The sequence below is a fragment of the Pipistrellus kuhlii genome, unplaced genomic scaffold, assembly GCF_014108245.1.
Source record: "Pipistrellus kuhlii isolate mPipKuh1 unplaced genomic scaffold, mPipKuh1.p scaffold_m20_p_8, whole genome shotgun sequence".
Classification (NCBI taxonomy): domain Eukaryota; kingdom Metazoa; phylum Chordata; class Mammalia; order Chiroptera; family Vespertilionidae; genus Pipistrellus; species Pipistrellus kuhlii.
In genome coordinates, this window is record NW_023425584.1 from 26,582,826 (window position 1) to 26,597,428 (window position 14,603).

The 14,603-nt window shown below is 40.8% G+C and overlaps 1 protein-coding gene across 4 annotated transcripts in view; it reads left to right on the forward strand.

Moving 5' to 3' along the window:
• SIL1 (SIL1 nucleotide exchange factor) overlaps positions 1 to 14,603 on the forward strand; it is a 172,163-nt gene that overhangs the window by 87,764 nt on the left and 69,796 nt on the right. For 3 of the 4 annotated variants that reach the window (XM_045576880.1, XM_045576881.1, XM_045576882.1), the window contains one exon: positions 13,330 to 13,450. In XM_045576880.1, coding sequence (XP_045432836.1) covers positions 13,330 to 13,450 — 121 coding nt within the window. Of the gene's footprint in view, positions 1 to 12,138; positions 12,218 to 13,329; positions 13,451 to 14,603 lie in introns of those variants that run through there. The other variant, XM_045576883.1, reaches the window with a different exon arrangement.

The window sequence follows — 14,603 nt, forward strand, 5'->3', positions numbered from 1 at the left end:
GGCCAGAACTTCCAAGCACTGCCTGAGTCCCTGTAGGAAACGAGATTGTGTAGCAATTCGAGTGTATATATTCAGGTGACAGTTGCAGAACTCACATTAGGTGCTTAGGATTGGGAGCTCTGGGGAGAGTCCCAGGTGGGGGTGGCATTAGCTGTTGTGATGATGGGATAGAGGTGTGGAACAGGTGCTTGCCAGAAGTATACACATCAGCAAGTTCGCTGGAGTGCCAGCCTTGCACTCAGTGGCCTGAAACATCCAGGCCCCATCGCCTAAGCTTGGGTGGGTACCTGCCAGCACAGTCTTCTGAAAAGCAGGAAGCTAGAGCAGGACAGCTGCTTTTAGAAGCTTTAAGGTGCGTTGTTGCACTAGGAGCTTAGCCAGTGAGTAAGTTTAGGAGGAGACCTGAAACCTTTCTTACTTGTTGCTGATTGGCAGTTGTTCTCATTTAAATCTTCCCCATTTTGCCTAAATTATGCTGTTGGATATGGCTTCTTTGATTTCTGTTCTCATGTCTTGGGGAATGGGAAAGAGACTGCCCACTTAAATGGGTTTGGTTGGCCAGCCGATGGCCCCAGCCAAGGAAAGCTGTAGTGGGTGTTTTCAGTGTGGTACATGTCTGATTTAACCAGCTCATTTGCTGCCCTCAATTCAGATGCCTTGAAGCCTTCACTATTATTGAACTCTTTGCAGCTTTAACGAAGGAGGCAGTCTGTATGTAAATTCTACAAAACTCATGTACTCATCTCTCCTCTAGAGAGCTCAATCAGGTATATACTGAGAGCCCATTAACACTCATTCTATCATGGTCTTATAGTTGGGAAAAACGCAGGCAAAGAACCAGGTAAACATCATTATTCAGAACTTTCTGGAGTCAACCTAAACATCTCACAGGCATTCTCTTTTACTCCTCACAGTGAACTCTATGAGCTCTATGAAGTGTGTACTCTGAGCCATTTTCTGTATATAGACCACAGAGGTTATTTCCCCAAGGTTTTTAAGTGGTGGAACTGGACCCGGAACCTGAGTCTTCCTTAGCCTGTACCCTCCATCAACTGCCCAGGTCACATAAATGTTGAAGGCTATAACTGTATTGCTGGCAAAGAAAGTAAAGCACAGTACCACTTAGTAGGTCTCTTAATACTGGCGATCCAAAATTTTAAGCTAACAGGCAACAAATTGGAATCGTCACTACACTTTATAGGTGAAAAAAGGCTCAGGTGACAGACCTTATTTTGTTGCTCAGCTTGCCTCTGTTTAAGGGAGGCCCTCCCACAATGAGGGTGAGAGGAAGGACTTAGGACCAGCTGTTTCTTTGGCTGCCTGCTCTGTTGCTCCATCTTCCTCTTTTCCCACTCTGATTTGCATTCAGTTCCTTCTCCTCCAAAAGAGATTTAAGAGTCCCGTTCTTTAGAGCTGACCTAGAGAGAAATTGTATGCTAGGGGTTTTGCTTCACTCATACCTATAGATTTCCCTCTCTTTCCACTGCAGGGAGCATCTAAGCTGAGGAGCTTTTGCAGTAGGTACTTGGGAAATTGTAGAGGTCAAGAGTAGCTGATACTGTTTTGAAATACTTCATAAAACCGTTTTGGGTCTGTAGCTGTAACAGGTGCTATAAAAGAACAAATAGAGCCAATTATGATGTCAGGATCCCCGGGGATTGATGGGGTGGGGAAAAAAGGATTAAAAATTAAAGCACAATATTTTGGTACTTTGCTTTTTTAACCCTCTTATTAAATTAGCACTTCTGTTTGAAGGAAATAAATTAGAACAAAGAGAATGCTTAAAATACAATCTTTGTGTTTTAAATTTGACTAATGAGTGGTTTTAACACTTTCATTTGGTTCTCAGTCAACCTGTGTTCAAAGTGTCAATTAACCAATAAATATTAGGAAAAACAAGAGTCAGAAATGGTTGCCACTCCTGCTAATGAGCTGCTAATGAAATTGTCTGGATGGGAAATGCAGGCTCTGATAATCCCCTGAAGTCTTTTCCAAAAAACCAGCAGTAATGGAGCTGACCCTGGGAAGTAGGCACATTTAACTACTTCATTTTCAGTTTGTCATTTTTTCTCCCACCTCATTGCCAGTATCTCCTGGTTAATGCCAAATATACCGAGAATTTTTAAATGCAGTTTAATTTGATTCAATTCCTAAGTGGGTTTAGAGAGCTGGAAGTACTATAGCTGTGCTGTGGTTTATTTCTAACTGCCTGGCCTTTTGGTCTCTTGGTGATTTCCTATCTCTTCTAATTTTACTGATACTTTTCTTCATCTTCTCACTCCTAACACATACACATACACACTGTTGAAAATAGATTGAAGTATGAATGTATTCAAGATTTTGTAGGGATGAAGGAGTATGTAGTAAGTGGGAAGCATATCTTTAAGAAAAAGAAAAAAGAAAGAACTAGTAGACCACAGCAGTTAACAGTTATTGAAAGCCAGATCCCCAGCAGGGATGTAAAAGCTCAAATGCTCTGATTAAGGGGCTGTGCTGTACCTATGAGCCTCACTAGGTCGTCTTCCAAGCTAAAGAAGGGCAAGGGATACATTGAGGGTAGAGATAGAAGGGGAATAGAGGCAATCAGTGGACTAGGAAACAGATGGAATGCCCATTATAGGTCTCTGGGTGAAAATAGCCCCTCTGCCCCTCTTCCTGTTTTCCTACTCCATTTCTGGTTTTATTAAAATGTGAGGTTCTGACAGGTCCCCCGGGCTGATGGGAGGAGCCCCTGCAAATATTTCAAGGTCTGGTGCTTTACTAAGAAGGTCATGATAGGATTTCTAGTTTTCCTGGTCAAGCTATTATTTCTTACTACTGTCTTATTCTTCTGATTCCTGACCCATTTTCCCTAGTTCAGGCTCTATTATGTCTGACTAGGTCAAGTATAATAGCTTTCCAACTGGCCTCCTTGCTGCTTTTCTCCCTGTTTTATATGCTAAGCTCTAATTACCTCAAATGGAGTTACTTATTACCCCCTGAATATGCCCACTTCTTTGCTTGCTTGAAAGATGTTAAAACTCTAAATCTTGTTACCTCTTTTCCTCCTTTCCTTCATATTCTTGAGTGGCAGCAGTTGGTCCTGCTCATGTGGCAGCCTCCCCATGTTCAGCACAGAAAGTGGCCCTCTGTGGGTGGGAGAAGGAATGCCTAGGAAAGGGCAGCCTGTTGCCCAGCCCTCAGTAAATGCTTGTTGACCAGCCAGTTATGGAAAGGGCCTCATTCTCCTAGATATGAATACTTTGAACCTTGATCCTCATGGCTGTTCACAGAGTATCTCTTCAACTGTAACACAGGAAGTTTCTAAGTATTATTACTAGTTCTTGTCCTTGAAGAGCACTGCTCTTATGAATTGGGTGTTTAGAGGTTGGTGACCAGCCATTGTCTGTCCATGAAGTCTGAGAAGGAGACATTGGCTAGGCCACAGCAGATCAGATTTTGGAAATACTAGTTTTAGAGGGTAGTAAGTGTTGACAAGATAGCTGCTCCCTGAGGATAACTTCAGAGTTTCTTGTTTTGAGGAGCTTTAATTCAGGTGAGAAATTTGCACCCTTGCTTGGAAGTTATGCCAGAGAATTCTGCTATGGCCCTGTGCAGATTCTGTGACTCAGGGTGAAAAGTCAGTTTGGAGAATATTTTTCTTTTCTTTTCATTTTTTCATTGTTTAGTCCTTTTAGAATATGCATAAATGCAACTACATTCTGGACTGGTTCACTATCTTTTGCTTTTTAAAAAAGGACTTCATTTGCGTTTTCCTTAAAAAAATAATAGCATTAAGCATTACTTCAGAGTTCAATACCCTAGAGAGGTTTGCACACATTTTTTTTTTTTAATTATTGGTTCAGTTCAAGTTCTTGCCTTGGAGACAGTATAGATGCTCATTTGTGTGAAGCAGGGAACTTGCCAGCACTTGTTTGAGAGTTTTGAATAAAAAAGCAGGTGGAAAGGGCCATGGTAGTCATGGCAACCAGGCCTATAAAGTCTCCGTTCTGACCAGCCCTGGTTAGGAGCGTGGAGGCCCCCAGAGAGGTAAGGGCATTGCTTCCTATTTCATATTCTGTCTGTTCCTTCTGGTCTAGGGAGTAGGGGCAGAGAGCTGGCATTCAAAGATGATCTTTCCAGAGGCCTACTGTGTACCTGTGTTGAATCTGAGCTGTGGGCACAAGTAATTGGTCTCTGCCCTTCAGAAACTCAGCATTATTGGGAATTTTTACTCTTGTTAACACATACCTACAGGGCTTGATAAATAAAATAACTTTGTTTCATCCTGGTTGACATTTACCTTTTGGAGGCTGTGTTTCCTGAAGCACTTTTAACTTCTGAGCACTGATACAATGTTTTCTTACTTGTTCTTCACAACAGTCTTACACATTAGGGAAAGCAGACAGGAGAGAGTTTTTTCATTTGACACAAAGGCCTGAAGTTAGACAGAAAAATAAATTTGTCTAAAATTACCCAACACTCGAAAACAGAGCTGAATGGATAGCAGAGTTCGGTTGCATGGCAGGAGCAGCCCTTGATTTCCGGCCATTGTGTCCACGTATGATTTGAAAGAGCCTAGACGTCCCGGAGGAGTTCTCAGGCTGGAGTCTACAGAGGATACCCCAATGTCTTTCCCCTCCCAAAGCCATATAACTACCGTGGCATCCATCTCAGGTGGCCCTCTCTCCACAGAAGCAGGGCAGTACAGCTTCATTGTGGGCACCCAACTGAGGAGGGCACTGCCTACCATAAAGTCCTGGAGAGGCAAGCTTATTTTTTATCCTCACCAGAGAATTTTTTTTAATTGAATTTTAGAGAAAGTGAAAGGGAGGGGGAGAGACAGAAGGAGAGAGAAACATTGATGTTAGACATATCAATTGGTTGCTTCCCCCATGTACCCTGACTGGGCCCAAGCCTGCAATCTTTGACTGGAATCAAATCTGTGATCCTTCAGTCCTGGGACACACTATCCACTGAGCCATACCTGCTACAAAAGGCAAGTTTTTAATCACTGGGCACTGAGATGAGTTGGGACAAAAACTGAGTCAGGCAACATTTGTCAATAGACAGAACTTTACCACAAGTGACTGTGGGCTGAATTTCATTGATGGATATATTTTGTTTGGCTTTTACATTTAAAATTTTGAATGCATTAGAGGGGGGCATTTTTCTTAGCTCTTATCACTCCCTATTGTCTTACTGATGGCCCTCCTCACTTACCTCTCTTACTTGCCTGCTTCTGATGAGCATTAGTGTTTGCACTTGTCTCTTGGATCACTATTTATGTGCCCTTCTACCAGGGTTTCTCTTGGCCAGGTGATTCATGGCCTCAGCTTTTCTAGGCCCATTTTCTCCTTCCTACTCTGTCCAGAACTGTCCTTCTGGGGCTGTAGTTAAGTTCTGTACTTAGCTCTCTATATTGGCCTCTAGAAATACTTGCTGTCACCTTGGACTGCATCAGATAATTGCTCTTTTGGGATTCAAAAGGATCTTTATCCAAAGAAATGATTTTTTAAAACAACTTTATTGAGATAAAATTTATGTGCCATAAAATTCACTCATGTAAAGTGTACAGTGGGAATAATTCTCAAATGTCCCTAGACGTTTCTAGACTATGATGTTTCATGGACCAGAAAAACTTTAAAAGAACATTTTGGGCAACCAGAGGCCAACTTTTCTACGCTGAGTTAAGGGCCTTAACATAAAAATAGCCCACTATCATCCATCATCATTATTATCTCATTTTATGAAAGGGCATTTTAGCACTAAAAAGATATAGAAACTATAGAATATCAATAAAAGAAACTATTCTTTATATTGGACTTGTTTAACTTCCTTGTTTCAGGATCATTAAACTGAATTGCCACAATAAGCAAATCACCTCAAAACTAGGCTTAAAACAACAATAAATTCTTTTTGTATAGCTCTGACTCTTAGAACTGTAGTAATAGTTCACATACCCTTTAGATAAATAAACCAACCACGATGTGAAGGAGTGGGAGCCACAAAGTGTAATACTAATAAATTAACCAAATATTAGAAATTAATAACATCATACTGAAGGGGTAGGGGAGAAAAAAACTAATGAAATGATATTTTGACTAGAAATACAATAAAACTAAAGATGGACACTGTAAAACCAAGGACCAAAAAAAACAAAAAAACAACAACAACACCCTATATAAATGCTGTGATCTAGTTTGGTAAATGTGTTTCTCATAGCGTATGGATTAGCAATTTTGAAACTAGTTTATATGTATAGTAGAATTGAACAGCACATAAATATATTGCAGATAATAAGAACCAGGTTTCTCACTGTTGGAGAAAGAAGTTACAAATAAAGAAAGGGGGAAGACAGATGGACTCTGTGGTGTTAGATTAGAATATGAGATATGTAAGTTTAACTTAGTTTTAAATAGATATACAGACAGATTTATATGTATACTAGTTCCCAGTGCATGGATTTGTGCACATTGAAAGGAAACTAATTAGAAGGTGGCTGGTAGGGTGGGACTGGCAAGATGGGCTAGACACACCCTGGAGCCAACCTCCGTTGTCCCCATCCCCCAGCAGGCTGCATCTGGGGTGAAGCTATGGCTCAAAGGGCATCTGTGGAATGAGTGGGGTCCCTCTGGCAGGTGGGGTCCTTCTTCCTGGTCTGAGGGGATTGAGCCGAAACTGGCTGTCTACATCCCCTGAGGGGACGGTTCTCAGATGAGGCACCCTGAATCAGGCTCCCTCCTCTCTGGTTCCAGGGTGCATTACCCGAGAAGAGAACCGCCACTGCAAAGTCACTGCAGCTTGGCAACTCCTATGTTGAGCGTCTCCCCCTTGGTGGTCAGTGAACATCATAGCTATCAGTTGGAACATCTGCCCCCCTGGTAGTCATTGTGCATTATCTACTAGTTGGATGGTCTTTTAGCCTTTTATATATATAGGTAATGCACACACACACACACACACACACACACACATACATTTATTAGCTTTGTTCATTGAAAGGGTCTAGAATCAATGACAACCTTGTAGTAACAAGCACACTTAGCACTCAAATCTTGATTTCTGAAAACTGTTCTCCAATAAAAGAAACTAGGATTCTTTGATCCCAGGGCTGGGAGAGGAAAATACAAGATGAACTTGGAACATCTTATGATAACAGAAAATAAGGAAATATCTAAAAAAAAAAAAAAAATGATAGGGGCAGGGACTTGTTAAAGGAACACAAGAGCCAATGTGAAGGAACTCCTAATTGCTAAAGCTGAAACAATTTGAGCAACAAAATAAATAATGATAGTATTTATAGAATAAAGTATGAGTCCATAGTAGTATAAATAGATGGAGGAGTGACAACTTTTACTTTCAGTGAAATTTCAATTAATGTGTGAGGAAGAAGGAAAGTAGAAAATTATCATTAGATCATCACCACAGTGGTAATTGTTGCAGATGGATTCCCCTACTGATGTGTGGTTTGAGGATAAGAAAAGGGATTCATGTAATCTCAAAGTATTTCCCCATGATTTAAAAAAAAAATTCCGTGGTTTTTAGTATAAACACAATATTGTGTACTATCTAATTTTAGAACATTTTTGTCACTCACCAAAATGAACCTCATGCCCATTGGTGGTCATTCCCCATTCCTCTCTTGCACTAGCCCTTGACAGCTGTTAATACACTATGTCTCTTGATTTATCTATTCAGGACATTTCATTTAAAAGGAATCATATGCTATGTGACTTCTTGTATCTGACTTCTTTCACTCAGCATAAAGTATTTAAGGTTTATCCATGTTGTAGTATATATTAGCATTTCATTCCTTTTAATGACTAAATATTATTTTGCTATATGGATATACTATATTTATTCTTTTATAAGTTGATGGACATTTAGATTGTTTTCACATTTTCGCTATTATAAATAACTAGAGGCCTGGTGCATGAATTTGTGTATGAGCGGGGTCCTGCTGGCCCACCCCGATCAGGGCTGATTGGGCTGGCCTGGGGGAGGTGCCTTGAGCAATTGGCTGGCTCCACCCCTGATCAGGGTGGGGAGGCTGATCGGGGATGGGGCCAGTTGGGAGAAGGGGCTGCAAGCTGTTGGCCAGCTGGCCTCACCCCCTGGCCCAATGCCCTGATGAACTCCCAGTCTATTCCTGGTCGAGGGGATAATTTTAATATTGGTCTTTTATTATATAGGATGCTGTAGTGAGGATTAATGTGTAAGTTTTTGTGTGAACATGTTTTCAGTTTTCTTGGGTATATACCTAGATGTGGAATTGCTGGATTCATGTAGTTAACTCTGTTTAACTTTTTGAGAAACTGTCAAGTTATTTTCTATAGTTTGGTAATTTGCATTTATTTTGATTTGCTGCAGTGGAAAAGCCCAGTAGAGATTACTTTTCTTAGTTGATCAAGGCCAGTATCACCAGTAAGAAGACATATTGACATTATAGATTTTGTGATATGATGCACTGAGAACACCACTGAATCATTTTTGTGGTGCCTCTGACAAGGATATATGACCTTAGTTTAATCATGAGAACATACAAGGCAGTCCTGAATAACTGATCAATATTCTCCAGGGTGTCAGAGTCATAAAAGACAGGGAAAGGCTATGAAACAATTGCAGGACACTAGGGAGAAATATACAAAGGCCATAAGGGATCCTGGAACCAAAAAGGACATTAGTGGAAACACTAGTAAGATTTGAAAAGGATCTTTATAGTTTGGTGAATGGTATTGTTAATTTCCCAGTCCTGATAATCGTCTATGGCTATGTAAGATATTAACATTTGGAAAGGCTATGTTAGCAATATTTGGAAACTCTGTACTATTTTTGCAACTTTTGTGTAAGGTAAAGGTAGTTCAAATTAAAAAATTAAAAGGAATCCAGTCTTTTATTCTTGCTGGGCTTAGCTCCAATCTGTAGTTTGAATTCGGGTCACTCCTTGGGCCTCTCATCCTTTTTGGACTGGAATACTAGTGGAGCATGGTCTTTTCATGATGATGGCACATTTGCTAACATCCCACAGGCCAAGGCACATCACAAGCAAGTCCAAAACCAACAGCTATAAAAGTCTCCTCTACCACTTTAATCTCTGACTGTATAAGAGGGGCTGCATGGGAAAGGGGGTGAATATACAAAGGGGGAAAGGGAAGAAAGTTTGTGACAATAATGCAATATACCACAGACTCGCCCCCTACTCACCATGGGGAAAGCAGGAGTGTTACCTGGGTCTTAGTCTGTGATTGAAATCAGTGACAGAGTCCCAATGGGAGTCACAGCTCAAGTGTGAAGTGGCCTTACTTAGTCTGGACAAAGCTTCTACTTATAGACAGCTTCCCCAGGGAGCCAGTGGGGGGAAAAGATACTGTAGACCTCTTTGCCTTTCTTTTTCTTTTTTCTTTTAAAAAAATATATTTTATTGATTTTTTACAGAGAGGAAGAGAGAGGGATAGAGAGTTAGAAACATTGATGAGAGAGAATCATCGACCAGCTATCTCTTGCACACCCCCTACTGGGGATGTGCCCGCAACCAAGGAACATGCCCTTGATTGGAATCAAACTCGGGACCCTTCAGTCTGAAGGCTGACGCTCTATCCATTGAGCCAAACCGGTTTCGGTGACCTCTTTGCCTTTCTAGATCCCCATCTTATTTTGTTCCTGGGCCCTTGCCTTCTGCCTCCCACAGTCTCAATCCCTATCTCTTTACTTGCATGTTATCTAGTGATTTTTGCCTTTGCTGTGCTCTTCCCCAGTACTGCGATCCCTTCACAGAGGCCCTAGAAGGATGCAGGTCAGACCTCACTCTTCTCTTTAACTTGGCCTTTTTCCCAGTGGGTTGGAAACATTTGAAAATACTGTATTTTCTGCTGCCTCTGCCACTGCTGTTGCCATGGTTGGTTGCGTGTATTTGAAATAAGCGTAACCAGTATTTTAAGTTAATGCTATTGTGCTTGCTCTTGCCCCCTGTGGTGGCTTATGTGAAGGGAGTAATTTGGGAATTTCCCCAAATTAAATAAATTGATTCACATAAGAAAGATCCTAGTCTCTTCCTTGGTCAGGTTAGCCTGGTATAACCTGTTACGTTTTTTTTAAACTTATAAAGTCATGTACTTTTTTTCATTTTCCATTTCTAATTTTGATCAAAAGTCTGAAAATTTAAGATGCTGCTATTGTTACTAGTAGCAGTAGTATTAGTACTATTACTACTAAAAACAACTATTAATATGATTACTAATTATTATGAATCTACTTGCCATAGTGAAAATTCTTGGCCTTTCCACATACTTCTAGATCAGTTAGGCTTTTCTCTCAAATGTAATTTTTCACTCAACAAATAATTATTGAGTGTTTACTATATGCTAGGACCTGTGATAGGTTTTGGGGATAAAATGGTGAGTAACTAGGTACATTAAAAAAACACACACAATACCTAATATATAACGATTAAATGAGATAAAGCGCTTTTTTTTTTTTTTTTTTTTTTTTAAGGGTCATGGTGCTGTGAAAGCCTTTAAGGCAGGGGTAGGGAACTTTTTTTTTTTTTTTTTTTTTTTTTTTTTGCCAAGGTTCATTTGGATATTTATAATATTACTTAATATAATTCACTTAATATAAATGTATGTTACTATGAAAAAAGCTCCTAGACTTATTGAATCTTGAGTCCTGCCTGCGGTTACCTTGGCAGGGCCACACAAAATGATTTCTCAGGCCTTATGTGGCTTGGGACCAGACATTCTCCACCCCTGCTTTAGGGGGCGGCTGGATCTGGTCTGGGAAATAGAAGATGCACTCAGAGGGAGTGACTCTTAGCTGGGATTGAAAGGGGAAGGAGTTGGAAGCTAGGGTTGGAAAGAGCATTCTGGTCAAAGGGAGCAGGAGTGGAATGGCCCCATGGTAGGAAGTAGCATGGTTCTTTCATGAATGGAAAATGGCCAGTGTATCCTAGAGAAGCAATCACTAACCTTTCGGACCTCATGGATCACCAGTGGTCCACAGACCACCAGTTGGCGACTGCTATCCTAGAGCATGGGGAGTGAGTTGTGGACAATCTTAAAGGGGCAGGCAAGGACTAGATACTAAAGAGCCTCATTGATCAACATGAGGACTTCTATCTTTATTCTAAGAATAGTAGGAGACCATTAAAAAGTTTGAAGCAGGAAATAACATAGTCAGATTTGTATTTTGGAAAAAAAATCATTGTAAAGAACACGTGGATAGGGAGGTAGGAGTAGGTAGAGTAGGTCAGTTAGGAGGCTTCAGCACTGTCTACAAGAGAGGTGGTGATGGTTTGAACAAGAGCAGTGATGGGGAAGACAGAGAGAAGGGTATTAATTACCAGGTTTTGGAGATAGATTGAGTATGAAGTAGTGGTTGGCAAAGTAGAGAAATATAGATGACTTGCTCTCAATTTTTATCTCATTTAATCCCCAACTTATCCATATTTAGGAAGCCTTCCCAGAGAAAGATTTCCTCACTCTATCTGAAATATATATATATATATATATATATATATATATATATATTAAAAAAACACACAATACCTAATATATAACGATTGAATGAGATAAAGCGCTTTTTTTTTTTAAGGGTCATGGTGCTGTGAAAGCCTTTAAGGCAGGGGTGGGGAACTTTTTAAATATATATATATATATTTCAGATAGAAGAAGGGAGATGGTGAGAGAGATAGAAACATCAGTGCATGTGCCCTGATCAGAATTATACTGGTGACCACCTGGTGCCTGGGACAATGCTCAACCCATTGTGCAACACTGGCCAGGCTGAACATATTTTTTTTTTATCCTTGAAACATTTGGGATAGGTTTGAGGTTAGAAGAGGATCATTATATACATACATTCAGGTACTTACGTTCCCATTTATTTTTAGCCAAAGTTATAGAAACTTCCTGCTGATGTGGGATGGCAGGAACAGCATGTCTTGGAATGACGTTTCCTTGGCTCCCTGGTTCTGTAATGGAAGCACAGTGGTTGGTGGAACCTGAAGTTCACTCTAGTCCTGCTAGAATTGAGAAAACCTGAATTCATATACATTGTTACCCTTTTATATTCCGGTTTACTGGATCATTTTGAGAGAATTTGTGCTATGTATTTCCCTTTAAGAAATGTTCACAGATTGTTTCTCTTGCCACCCCTCCCCCCTCTGATTCTTGAATGAAGCTCAGCACCATCAGGGTGATGCTATCCTCTGCCAGGAAAAAGCAGAGTCAAAGATCAGGTGTGTTAGAGCAGAATCTCTGCTTCTAGACTTGCAATCACCTAAAGAGCTTCCCCCCCTGAAAATATCTATTTAATATTCCTCTTTTGTTCCTAGAATCTATCTACCACAATGGTTGGGTATATAGTAGTTGCTTGATAAATATCACTTGCTTGAATAAATAAGTGTAACATTCCATTTGTAGTATGTGATCTTGCAAGTTGCTTTATAACTATTCTTGGTAATTTTGTACAGTGTGTATGAATAGCCCATTCATTTACAACATTTATCTGCCCAGCTAGTAGATCAGCTCTTCTGATATAAATGGGTATAGGTTTTTAATTTTTCTTGGTTCCAATCCCTGTCTCCTTGGCTTGTCATGTCCTCCTGCCTTTCAGTCTGTTGCTTCTTCCTTCTTATAAACATTGTCACAAATTTTATATGACAAACTCTGGCCTAGAGGCTGGGGAAATTAAAAAAAGAGGAGATATAGTCCCTTTGCTCATACAGGAGACAGCCTCATAGAGGGAGCCTGATTAAATTGATGAGGTGGTGAGGTATAAGTTTGCTGGCAAGCTGTCTGGGGTTCTGTCATAGGAGGGTCAGAAAGGATGTAGTGGAGGAGGCAGTAATGTAGCCATGTCCTGAAGGGTAAGTAAGTATTCACTATTCATTTATTAGTACAAAGCAAAAGGCTTATTATAGCTCAACTTAAAGAAAACGGAATTTCTTAAATATGCAGGTTCTAACTGGGGGACATTAGTTTCTGGATGAAAATATAGATACCTTTGCCCACATTGCTTCCTCTCTTTATTGGATGTGAATTAGCAAAAGGAGAATTGAGATTGGGGTGTGTGTGTGTGTGTGTGTGTGTGTGTGTGTGTGAGAGAGGGGGGGGGGAGGGGAGGGGAGGTAAAGAGAGGGGAGAAGAGGGGAGAGGAAAGGAGGAAGAGAGGAAAGGAGGAAGAGAGGGGAGGGGAGGAGAAGGAGATATGGATAGATCCAGGTAGCTGAATACTACAGAGTCTGTTCTTTATGAACTAATAACTTCATGAACTTGTTAGCAAGCCATTCAATTGGTGTCCCTCTGAGGACTGTATATCTCATGAGCCTTCTCTCTTCTTGGCTTTTAGGCCAGGCTGTCCCTGCAGGATCCCATGTGCGGCTGAATCTCCAGACTGGGGCAAGAGAAGTGAAACTCCAAGATGAAGACAAGTTTCAAAATACCTTGAAAGGGTCAAAAAAGGGCAAAAGGTACAACAGCATTCCTAGGGATCATGAGACTAACAATACTGATTTTGTAATACTGAAAGTAATGACAATACAATGCTGCTTATAGTAATGAATGCAATGCAAATTCATGTGACTTTTAAATATATCTGAAATATTTAATAGCCTAGAATTTGTGATAAACCTCTTAGGTTTTATGGAAGTTTACTTCTTTGGGTCTTTGGAAAGAAATATTTCAATAGTTTGCAAAGCAAATTGAAAAAAGGCAGTAAGGGGAATGCTTAACCAGTTTTAAAAATGAAGCTATTGAAGGAAGAGAAGATGGTAGCCAGCAGGATGGCAGTGAGGAAGAGAGTGTGAGAGAGTGAGGGAGTGAAAGGGGAGTGTGTGGACGTGTGTGGACGTGTGGTGTGTGTGTGTGTGAAGGACGGTTAGATCCTGCAAGACTTTTGGGGGCTCTCTTGGACGGGAAGCTAATTCTGTGGGCATTCCCAGGTGGCTAGCACTGCCACAGAAACTATAGTATTTTGAAGGGCAGAGATGCTGTGACTTAGTAGCCCAGCCTCACCACCACCCATACCAGTATTGGGTAGCAATACTTGGCTTTGGATGAAAACAGAGACCCTACAGCCAATTTGGACAAAGACCTGCTACCACAACTACAGACTATTGGGCACTGACTCCACCCATACCAGTCTCAGGCTACTGTGAGTCCTGGAGTGTTCCCTTCTCGCCTATCCCTGGAAGCACAGGTCCCATTATCCTGAGCCAGTCCCCTTATTGTCGGCGTGCACGGACCCTGCCTGGACTATGACAGCTTCGTCTCTTGGGCACCCCTGACTGTCAGTGTATGTGACGCTTCCGCTAAGCCCACCCCTGCAGCTCAGGCCCCGCACAACGGCACCTGGACCCTTCAACAATAGCAAAAAATGGGGAGACAAGAAAGAAACCCCCAAAGGAAAGGAGGAATGGCAAAAAAATAACAACAACAACAACAAAAAGAACTAAAAGAAATGGATTCATGCAATATGTCTAAAAAATAATTCAGAGTAATGGTCATGCAGTTCATAAATTGGATGGACAAGAAAATCAACAACCTATGTATGAACCAAGAAGAGATCAAAAGTGATATAGCTACAATAAAGAACATCATAAAAGGCTTCAACAGTAGAACGAG